At 31.5% G+C, this 12,591-nt stretch overlaps 1 protein-coding gene and 1 long non-coding RNA gene across 2 annotated transcripts; both read left to right on the top strand.

The window, feature by feature from the left end:
- On the top strand, positions 1-2,956 carry LOC126882147 (uncharacterized). Its single transcript, XR_007697171.1, has 3 exons — positions 1-656; positions 1,376-1,532; positions 2,776-2,956. It is a non-coding gene; the product is annotated as an uncharacterized LOC126882147 (long non-coding RNA).
- Positions 2,957-11,328: 8,372 nt separating this feature from the next.
- On the top strand, positions 11,329-12,331 carry LOC114341650 (uncharacterized). The gene is made up of 3 exons (XM_028292458.2): positions 11,329-11,764; positions 11,819-11,975; positions 12,129-12,331. The coding sequence occupies exons 1-3, from the start codon at positions 11,669-11,671 to the stop codon at positions 12,329-12,331; spliced, it is 456 nt and encodes a 151-aa protein (XP_028148259.2). The 5' UTR covers positions 11,329-11,668.
- Positions 12,332-12,591: the final 260 nt, after the last annotated feature.

Below are 12,591 nucleotides of genomic sequence, written 5' to 3'. Positions count from 1 at the left end.
TTCTGTGAACATACTACCAATGTTCCTATATTTTAAGTTGCGAAATAATACATACGTGTAACAGATACAACATTACTTATAACATACCAGACAAACTAAGTGACACTTTAGGCCTACAGTGCAATAATATGTCAAATTTAAAGAGTTTCCCAAGTTCAATTAATACAATATTATAAACATACAAATGTAATAAAAATTATTGTTCGCGAATATTCAATTTGGAATGCGATTTTGTTAATAAAAAAAATACTTATAACTTATGCAAAACCCAAGAGAGGCATTTATATTTATTTCTTTTGCGTTCATTTTCAAATTCGCCGTGCATATATTTTTGTGCATGGCGCTTGAGAGGGCATCACGTGACTAAAAACGACCAACCAACGACCTCGCTTCGGCCATCTTGGCATCTTCATCTTGGCCACGGATCGTTGTTTAGTTGTTTGTATTATTTGTGCTTTTTAAGAATATTTTTTTAATTCGGATACTTTTATAATAGCTTTAATAGTATTATTAACATAGTGAATAAAATGGTGTCCTGTTTTTAACGCAGTTGGAGTAGCAGAAACAAATGTAGATAAAAAAATCTGCAGGAATAACGTTTCAATTATGACAGAAGCTCCAAACAAATGACTGTGAATGAAAAGCCCTATTAAAAGGTTAGTATGCAAATATGTAAACGAAGGCATGCCCTGTATTTCAGAAAATAAATTAATACTATTAATACCCTAATAATACTATTCATAAAAAATCTTTTAAGTAACCTAGATATAACAAAGTGAATAAAAGGCATAAATCAGAAGAATTATTATTTTATTTTATAAGTTAATAATTGGCCATATCCATTTATTATTTTAATAATAATTGTGAATAAGCCACAAACTTCGCTTATTCCTAACTAAAATAGTAAATAGAGATAATAACAATAGGATTTGTAAAACTAAAGTAATTCTTTTTGCGTTTTTGCTAATGTATGCCTTTATAAATAGGATGGTAGACCACACACTATAATATGCAGTACCAACTAATGAATACACAGAATATTATAGTCGATTTGCTAAACTCAGTACTACTGAGTCTCGGACACAACTGGCTAGTGATTTTAGTAAATAATTTTGCCAATTTGGTAAAATTGGCAAAAAAAAAATAATAACTAAATAGTTAATAATTACTGTAATTTTGGCAAAATTGGCCAAAAACAAAAAAAATTACCTACTAAAATCACTAGCCAGTTGTGTCAGAGTTTGGGGAACCGACTATACTAATAAACAATTTCTAAGCTGTTTTATAATATTTTGTGAGTCCATTAATCATATTTTTTATTTAAAACTAAAATTTGTTAATAATGCTTAGTAATGCATATATTTTGTATTTTTAGCTTTCCAGAAGATCCTGCGAAGAAGACATGAAGTATAGATCAGATTTGTTAATAGAGGAGTATGTTCAAAACACTTTTTAGAAAAGATATTGACAGAACTTCACTTTCATCTGTTCGTTTAAGAGACTGTGCTGTTCCAATAGCTTATGTCACACAGGTATATGCATTTTTTTTCTTGGTTTTAACATCTTTAAACGCGAAATACGCAATAGCTTATCGAATTGATGCCATGTTATTTTTCTTTATTAAGGTCTTTGTTTATTATTGTGTATGTGTATTAACAACAGAAACATTTTTGGTTATTCTTTATTTTATTTTATATTTTGTCATCAAGTGTTCAGTCAATGTATGTAGTTTTCTTATGTACACCTTTATGGGTTTATACCTGGTGGATGTATATTTCAATAAATAAATAAATAAATAACCTAATTAATAATACAGTCTATACAATATAGATACTGTTGTAATTCATTATCTACATCGGAGATCTAAGTTGACATTGTGGCCCAACTGCAAAAAATTTTTGAATTCATTTTAAGTCAAATATATCACATAATTATTGCGAAGTAGATTATACAACAAAACAGATTAATATTCAATGTAAATAAATAAAAACATCAGAAATAGAAAACAAGAATTAAGGTATAATCTTATGTTACAGTTATTAAGGTACCAAGGGTATTATAAGGATAATAACGCTTGAGGTCAATGGTGTTTTTAACAAGGGCCTGAGGGATATACGTTGACCGAAAGCGTTATTATTATAATACCTGTGGTGCCTTCAACGTTTAATGTCTGACTAAATTATTCTTTATATGCGAAAAATTTGAATGAATTTTGAATTGATTAGTTTTTAAATAAGTACATTTACCAGTAACAGTAGTAACATAATTGTGGTAACCATAGTTTTACTTAGGTTGATATTTGTCAACTTGACAGTATCTAAGTCGTTATTTAAATTTAATGCCCAAGGGCGTTATATCATACTTAACAGACTTCGAAATGTCATTATTTGTCAAATAATGTACCAGTAGGACATTAAAGTAAATAATAAAAACAATAAATATAATGAATACTAAATACTTATTTGTTTGTGAAAAATCTATTTCTTTGTGGCTTTTTTGTAATTAACTATTCTAATGAGGAAATAAGCCACAATTTACTTGAAAAAATAATTTTATTAAGGTTTCTACTTCCACGTCGGATGTCGTTGTCAAAATACAAAATGTTCATTATTATTATTTTATTTATTAAATATTATTTATTATTTATTTAAATATTATTTAATATTTATTTTTTTATTATTATTATTTATGCCTATTATTACCTGTAAATAATATTTCTTCTGATTGTTAATTGTAAAGGATAGAAAAATTACCTTTTATTTTATTTTCTTTTAGAATCAGCTGAGAGAAGTGGTCTACAAAAAACCAGAAAGGAAACGGAATATGTGGCTACGAAAAGCAAAAGAAAGGTTTACAAAGCAAATGTGACACATTTTTTTATAATATTTAGGAATGTCAGTAAATTACATTAAAAAATGTATGTAAAGATTTTTTGCAATAAAAATGTTTATATTTATCAAGGATGTATTATTTGGTATGGCCACATATCGTCAGTGATGTGACAATACCTCCTATGTTTTTTTCAAGAGATTTGTAAGATAGACTAAAAACTTGTTTCGGCCACCTCCTGTTTTCATATATTTTTTGACTTGTTTTGCAGTAAATTCAACTATCTATTTACTACAAAAAAGTCAGAATAATTACGAAAACAGAAAGTGACCTTAAAAAATGTTTTTCGTCTCCTGCAAACCTCATGAAAAAACATATAGGAGGTATTGTCACATTACTGACGATATATTTCAGTGAATGTCTAAAAAATATACTGTGAATGTTCAAAGAACGTTCGTAGACATTCATGGAATGTTCTAACAAGACATTCAGTCTAAAAATATACTGTGAATGTCCAAAGAACATTCATGGAATGTTCCAACAAGACATTCAGTCTAAAAAATAGACTGTGAATGTCCAAAGAACATTCGTAGACATTCATGGAATGTTCCAAGAGAACATTCTAAGAATATTTAAAATGCTGACACAGCACTTTCCTGGGACTTTCCAGGGACATTCGTGTGCATTTGGGGACATTCCAGGAATGTTTTCAATGTCCTGTGTGTACATTCTAGGAACATTCATGGAATGTTTTGTGTTATTAGGGAAGTCTAAGCTGAAGAACCGCAAGAGACGTTACAGAACTGTAATGTCTCTATACAAGAATGTCCTTTACTATACAATACAGCAGAAAGAAAATCCAGTAAGTAAGTAGGTACTTAAATATAAACACATTAAAATGTATCTTAACACTTGTAAAAGAGTTTTGGGTTTAAGTTATTATACTAAAAACACTTAATGATATCTATAGATACATTATATCTCAAGATATAAACACAAATTAAAACACTAACGATATTTAATAACAAGATATAGCCTCCAAACCACGTATCCTATTATGTTTACAAACAATTCGTAAAATTGATCGTCTGGGTGACGCCACGATGACAATATTTCATTTGTCAATGTCAAAGTTACCATACAACCTATGGTATAGGGACCTTGGACGGCGCCCACCACAAACCATATATACTCATAGACGTTTCACGTAAATTGTCAAGGTCAAGACAGCAAATTAGTTATCATTCCAATCCAGAGATGTCGCTGTCAGTCAATTTTCTTGTCATATTTAACAACTGACAGTTGACAATTAAATTAATTTGTTATTTACATAGAGTTATATATTAGCATAGAGAGAGTGTCTTTCAGAGCGAAGTGACGACACCATCTTTTTTATTTGGATTAGTGCTGTTTCACTCTTACGCATAGTAAAGCCACAGTAAAGCTGCTACAGTTGTCCTCCTCTTCCGTGCCTATATTCACACTGAATGTCATCATAGATTTTCGATACAATGTGTTAGAAAGAGATGCAGTAAACCAGTCCATGAGATCTTGTCGTCAGGAAGCGCGGAAGGTAGGCTCCCTCTATGTTAATATATACCTCTATGGTTATTTACTTTTTATTTTACAGTTTGTGGTTTAATTATTTTATTATTCGCTCCGAGCGTTAACAAAGTGTCAAAGCAAAATCAACCGACCTGCTCATGGTGGCGGTTTTTTGAAATTTTATAAGGACGCTTTGTGTATGTTTAAATGAAACATTTTAAAAAAATGCCGTATCACGCTAGTGATATTATGTATTAATATAAACAGCAAATAAAAACGCACTTAATCTGATATAAATTCTTCACCTTCCAATATTGATCATCAGTTTGATTTTGTATACATAACCTCACTATCGCAGTTTATGTCAATAAATCTTTATTAACGAAAAAGAAAATATTTTTGTTGCACTATAAATTACAGAATAAATTAATAACTAAAGTGCACTTTACATCAACAATAAATTGAACAATAAATTGACCAAGTTATTCAAGGCCAAATTTGACGTGTTCTCAAAGCACAATTTGACATCCAAGTTTGTTCGTTATTAACTTGACGCCAATAAATTCGTGAATTTCTTGAAAGCAAAATTTTCTTGTCCTCAAAAAAATTGAAGGAACTTGGAATAAATGTTGTAAAAATGTCAATATTTTCAGTAGTACCAATGCAATGATTTTTTTATTAGAAGCTTTTGAATGTCGTTTGTTTCTTTGTTTGAGTAAAGTGTTTGATTTGAAACAGAATAGAATAGAACAGATTAATAAAATAAATATAAAATAGAGAGATAGATTAGAATAGATATATAGTATAAAATAAACTGAAATAGAATAGAGTAGAATATAATAGAATAGATGTAATATATATGTAGATACTTACTAATAAACTATTTGATTTAAAACAGAATAGAGTAGAATGTAACAGATTAAATGAAATATATAGATAGATTAGAATAGATATATAGTATAGAATAAAGTAAAATATAATATAATAGGTGAAATGATTGTGAAAAGCAATAGTTTTAAGTACCTAGGATCGGTATTACAGAGTAATGGAGAAATAGATGGAGATGCATGCAGTAGAATTAGGGCTGGATGGATGAAGTGGAAAGAAGCGAGTGGTGTGTTGTGACAGAAAAATTCCAATGAAGCTGAAGGGAAAATTCTATAAAACAGCCACAAGACCGGCTATGATGCGCGGAACTGAATGTTGGGCAGTGAAAAAGAAAGCGGAACAACGAATGCATGTGGTGGAAATGAGAATGCTTAGATGGATGAGTGGAGTGACAAAGAAGGATAAAATTAGATATGAGTATATTAGGGGAAGTCTAGGTGTGGCACCAATTGATGCCAAAATGAGAGAGCATAGGTTAAGATGGTTTGGTCATGTTCAACATCGAGACATTAATCACCCAATACGAAGAATAGCTGAAGTGCAGATTCCTGGAAGGAGTAGGAGAGGAAGACCAAAGAAGACGATAAGGCAGGACATGTTGGTAAAGGGGATTAACATTGATATGACTCAAGATAGAATTGTGTGGAGAAATGCAATTAGGGAAGCCGACACTGCATAGGGATAAGGCAAAGAGAATGATGATGATGATAATAGGTGTAATGTGTAGATACTTATATAGAATAGGTTTGAAATAGAGTAGAATATAATAGAATAAAGATACTATATACCTACATCCCTAATAGCACAAGGATGTCCTTCACAGACTTTAGGGAGGTCCGTTTTCGTCCAAGGAACGTCCTATTTTGGTCCAAATGTCGCGCTACCGAATGTCTGTTGGACGTCCACTTAAGGTCCGAAGGGACGTACATTGGACCTTAATCGGACGTCCTAGGGGACGTAAATTGGACCTTAACAGGATGTCCTATTTTGGTCCAAATGCCACGTTGCCAAACGTCCAATGGACGTCCACCTAACGTCCGAGGGGACGTTCAGTGAATGTCAATTGGACCTTCATAGGATGTCCCAGTTTGGTCCAATGTCTTGCTGCCGAACGTCCATCTAACGTCCTGAGAGGACCTCCGGTGGACGTCTAGCATCGATATTTAGACCTGTGGAGAATGTATGGTGGGAAATAAAAAATATATTTTTAAGGAACTTATATTACATCTTATATTAAATTACAATTATTGGATATTACATTATTTACATTAAATTACAATACACTTCTCCAAGAAATTAACGCACCACCTTAAAAATAGGGCATTTTTGATGTCTCGAATTTTCTAAACCTGTTGTCTCATCTGAGTGATTTTTTTATAATATAGCCTAGGCTATAGGTTACATCCTTAAGCTTGTCATGCACTGGTAGCTATACTGTAATATATGTATATTATATCATATCGCTCTCTATAGTAATGAGTGAGCCTGCAGACAGGGAACTAATGGTTCCGTATGTGCAGGCTCACTCATTACTATAGAGAGCGACGTGATATAATATATATTACAGTATAGCTCCCCGTGCATGACAAGCATAAGGCAGTAACCTATAGCCTCAGGCTATATTATTATAAAAAAATCACTTAGATGGGACAACAGGTTTAGGAAATTCGAGACATCAAAAATGCCCAATTTTTAAGGTGGTGCGTAATGCACTGTATATATAGGTAAACTTATATACAGGCTGTAACAAAAATAAAATTTTTGTGTTTATTTAGTTGGCTATCTATTATAGTGTACAATCATCTAGAATATTTTGAACAAACTAAAAACATGAATATATCATCGAAAAAATAATAAAAAGGTCTTAAAATGCTTGGTTAGATATTAAGATCTAGTTAAAAAGAAACCAAAAACTGTATATTTTCTACAGAACGTAGATTATGAATTTTTAAGCCAGCTAATCCCATTTATTATACAGGGTGTCCCGAAAAGATTGGTCGTAAATTAAATCACATATTCTGGGACCAAAAATAATTTGAATGAACCTAACTTACCTTAGTACAAATATGCACACAAAAAAAGTTACAGCCCTTTGAAGATACAAAATGAAAATTCGATTTTTTCGAATATATCGAAAACTATTAAAGATTTTTTATTGAAAATGGACATGAAGCAATATTATTGCAGTAACATCTTAAAGGAAAATTATAGTGAAATTTGTGCACCCCATAAAAATTTTATGGGGGTTTTGTTCCCTTTAACCCCCCCAAACTTTTGGGTACGTTCCAATTAAATTATTTCTGTGGTACCATTAGTTAAACACTGTGTTTTTAAAACTTTTTTACCTCTTTCTATTTTTTCGATAAAGCTCTTTTTATCAAGATATGGCTTCTTTTTAAAATGGTTCAAAATATACCTAAAAATGTAAATCATAAATAAATTTTCATATTATTAGTCTCTACAATCGTACTTAACCATATACAAATATGTGGTGGATTTGACAAATATTCAAAATATCACGATAAAAACTGACTTCAAAAAAGTACTAAGAGGCAAAAAAGTTTTAAAAACATTGTGTTTAATAGTACCACAATAATAATTCAATTGTAACTTACACAAAAGTTTGGGGGGGGGGGTTTAAACGAACAAAACCCCCATAAAATTTGTATGGGGTGTCGGGTGTCCAAATTTCACTATACAGTGGAACCTCGATTATCTGTCTCTCTATTAACATTTTGTAAGAGAGACTAAAAACTTTTTTTACAGTCACCTCCTGTTTTCATATGATATTTTTTGACATGTTTTGTAGTAAATTCAGTTATCTATTTACTACAAAACATGTCAAAATTTACATGTGAAAACAGATGACCCTAAAAATGGTTTTTCGTCTCCTACAAAATTCATGAAAAAGCAGATAGGAGGTATTGTCACATCACCGACGATATACCAGAAGTATATGTGGCCATACCAAATAATACATCCTTGATAAATATAAACATTTTTATTGCACAAAATATATATATTTCTATATATATATATATTTTTCCATAATCATCACTACGATGATGATTCATTTGTATTGAATTGTACATTGCAATTCTCTGATGTTTGGGAAAAAGGGCTTAAGTCAGAATTGCACATCGATAATGTTTTGATGATTTCTGGACCAGAAAAATCGGCTCTTTTTATTGGTACATACAGTTTAAGTCTGCAACACTTTTTTTATGGTCCAGAAATCATCAAAACATTATTGATGTGCAATTCTGACTTCAGCCCTTTTTGCCAAACATCAGAGAATTACAATCTGGTCATAACTGACCAATGAGCAATTTTAATTTAACCTAAATTACTACTGTTCCTTAAAATGAAGAGCTTACCCTATAGCGTCTCTTATCTAATCTAACAAGATCGTGCACTATTCTAACATACACAGGCACACAAGCACTACGCTCTGCTTTTCACTATCACCTATCACTCAAACTAGTTCAAAAGGCTTTGTCCTCTTCAATCTTCTAGTTTGTCCAGTAGTAGATATCGAGGAGCTGGATTTCCTCAATATTCTCATACTTATGAAGTTGTTGTTGCTCATGACCTCCTGCTATCTTCTTGATGACTATATTATCCAGGTTCCATTCCTAGGTCTTGATATTTGTTTATAAAGTAATATCTTATTATGCATCGACAATGTGGAGTTTCTTCCAACTAGTCAATACACTTTTTATAGGTATCTTTCTTTTGCCTTTCATAGCCACAACAAGGCTATAATACGTTTCCTTCCTGGTTTTTTTGTAGACCACTTTCAGCTGATTCTAAAAAATTAAAATGAATGGTAATTTTTCTATTCTTTACAATTAAAAATCAAAAGAAATAGGAAATAGGTACTACTATTTACAGGTAATAATATGCATAAATAATTCGTTTCCTAGAGAATACAGAAAATTGAAAACGTTTTTATAATACTTACATAATTGTTTAAACAAAAGAGACCCAGCCAGAGCAAAACTAACAGACAGAACTGCAAAAAAGCCACTAATTTCCATTTTCCCACCCCCTTATCTTATATGCATTTTCCAATCAAAATTTTTAGGTTGTCATGAACATGAAAGACTCAACCTCAACAAATAATAATAAACAAAAAGCTCTACAGCTCTACTTCCACTTCCCGCCAAATGGACACAGGTTGGTGACACTGAATTCACGCCAAATAAATGAAAAAATAGAACAATTTTCTTTTTCGTCAATTTCTTCACGTGAAGTTTATAACGAACAAACTTAGATGTCAAAGTGTGCTTTTACACGTCAAATTTGGCCTTGAATAACTTGGTCAATTTCTTGTCCAATTTATTGTTGATGTAAAGTGGACTTTATGAATTCTAACAATGGTATTCAGTTATTATCACTATAAAATAAAATATTCAAGTTTAACAAAATAATCCCATAAGACTCAATGTTAAAACGTCCTTACAAAATCTGACAGCGTGTCACGTGACTGTGAATAGAGGGGAGACGCACGGAGCCAATAGTGGTGTTACGTTTTTAATTAGATTTAATCACAATATTAATCAATTCTATTAACCATCCGTTTTTATGAGTAGAATTTTTAGTTTACAATTGATCATCCCGTGTTGTGTTTCTCCACATTTAAAAAAACAATATAATAGATCCTGAAACAGTTTATTCCAATAGACAAGTGTGTCATCAACATTTCTGGCTTATATATTTTTGGAAGTTTATAAAAGATTATAAGGTAATATTTATCTAAAAAATCATCCTACAAGATTTTTTCAAAAATTTTCATTCAACTCAATATTACACATCAGTGCTTTCACGTGACACATGGCAGTAGTGTTTAGCATTTTGAAAACCAATTGGAATATTTGAAGTTTTCAGTAAAATATTGAATAAAACATTGAATTGTCTTTCTGTTGTTTTAATTTCCTGCGAAATTTCATCAAAAATCCCGCAAAATTTATAAGTTGAAATTCCCACGTAACTAAAATTTGTCAATTTAGTTCCCATTCCAATCAAGAGATGGCGTTAATTCGATCCGAAAGATTAACATGGTCGTGAAACGTCTATAAGTATATATGGTCTGTGAGCTCAACCTTTACTGTCCTTTACTTCTATTTCGCCAGTGCCAGTAGGTCGAAACTCGAAACTACATCCATCAAATCAAATCAGATAATCAAACTCAGTAAACCGAATCTGCATCTCACTCTTCCTCGTGGGGTTAAATTGTGACGCTCTTTCTTTAAATATTTATCGGCTTCGATCGACCTCGACCTCGACAAACGTTTGCTGTTGGCGAGATAGATTGAAATCCTTGAAAGTTGAAAGATCGAGATCGACAATTGAAAATATCGACATCGTTGCCTCTCTCGCTCTGTCCGTTTCGTTGGTGTGTTGTAGTTACGTTTAGTTCAATATGATTTGATCTTTTTAATATTTGTGATTGAATCTTTTAGTTCAGTTATGAGAGTCGATCTTTTGAACTAGTTCGTTCGCGAACTACACAGCTCTACCCTCTACGTACGAGCTCACAGCGTATACTACTTACAGCTTACTTTGTATTTAATCTATTATCTAGTATTACTCTATTAGTATCTACCTACATAAAACTATCTTTGAAATCTAAATTTTTGATATCAACATCAACCTTAATACTTAAAAAATAAATAATAATGTGGAAGTTACACGTACCTACCTAAAAGTTTTTGAATTGCAATTTTATCAACTGGAAAAGACTGTAACATAATGAGTTTGAAATTATGACACAGCTCAATATTTATTGTTTCAATTTACATGTAAATAAAATAATAATAATAATCCTAATCACTTGTAAAAGTAAGGTTAAGATTTTTGACTTGAGAAAACAGAACTGTCAAATTTAAAACCAAACTGCTATAAAATTTTAAAATTCCCGCTAAAAGGAATCTGGCAACATTGCCGTCGTTTGCTGGACATTTAAGGCAAGCGTCCACAGACCCGCATCGTACGCAACGGATTTTAGTTTGCCTTGTACAGAAACTTATACCGCGTCCACTGATCCGCATCGTACGGATCGCATTATCGATTGTCAAACTAAAATCCGTTGCGTACGATGCGGGTCTGTGGACGCTTGGCTTTAATCTCTCCCAGTATGAATAACATTGGTAGTTCTACTGAACCGTAATTTTCCGCCATAGTAGTTAATGTGTGTTGTCATAATAGTTCAAATGTGTCGTACATTTTAAAATCTGGTTTTATATTTAAGTAAATATTATTTGAAAATAATTTCGAAATAAAAGACTTATTTGCTACTTAATGTGAATTTTAAATGATTTGTTCGGTTAATATTTAAATATTTTAGAACTAAAGACTGTGACATAACCTCTTTATTTAACAAATTATATTTATAGTTGATAGTATGTCGATTTTATTAAATTCGGGAAGCGCTAAACAATATTTAAGTGCTGTTAAACAAATGTTACCTCGAAATGTACAACTTACATTAACGCAGAAGGTAAGTCTGATAAGTACTTTAACTTTGTATAATGTTTTTTTTTTCACTTTTTAGGTCATAATTGTTTCGATTTCGACTGGTGTTGTTTTTATCGGTGTTCTTGCAAGACTTTTACGTCGTAAAAAGAATGTCGTGGATCCCTCAAAACTACCCAGAAATATTTTCAATGGTAAACTTTCCAGGATACCAGGAATGAGAAGTCCCTTTCCAGGTTAGTTTTTATATCTAGATCATTGAGGTGTTTGTAAGATGATCAAGTAACTAATACAAATAATTTAGATATATTTGATTTTCTTTTTGTATAAATATTCCTCATCATAATTTTAAATAAAACAAGGTATTCATTTTCCTGCATTTTATTTAGATATGGGAAGTGTGGCAAGCAGTGGAAGACGTAGTGGGACGTATAGTGTAACTGGAGACAGACTCAACCGACACGGCTCGATTGTAGCTAGTGGAAAAGCTTCAATAGCTTCTGGGAGTGTAGTTAGTAATGGTTTACCAATTCCTGAAGGCTTGAATACTTCAAATTTAACACCACAACAGCTTGGAGTAATGGGTGAGTGATTTTTCTAATAAATTGTATATTTCTGCTTCGCAAGAACATAGGCTTAAGTCAAAATTTGACGAAATTGACTTATTACTGAAGATCTACTAAAAATAAAAGTATATATCGCGTGAATAAAGACCTATGACGTTAATAATAATAATCGCTAAAAGATGGCACCAAATATCTATATTTGTTTGGCGCGAAAGTAGTTAAATACTTAACATTTTTGTATGAATACAGGTCCAAGTTAGTGACGCCACAGAATGTGAAGCAATTT

Source organism: Diabrotica virgifera, chromosome 3 (assembly GCF_917563875.1).
Source record: "Diabrotica virgifera virgifera chromosome 3, PGI_DIABVI_V3a".
In the NCBI taxonomy this organism is placed as follows: Eukaryota; Metazoa; Arthropoda; class Insecta; order Coleoptera; family Chrysomelidae; genus Diabrotica; species Diabrotica virgifera.
The sequence above is the reverse complement of the archived record's forward strand: the minus strand, read 5'-3'. Positions and strand labels throughout refer to the sequence as shown.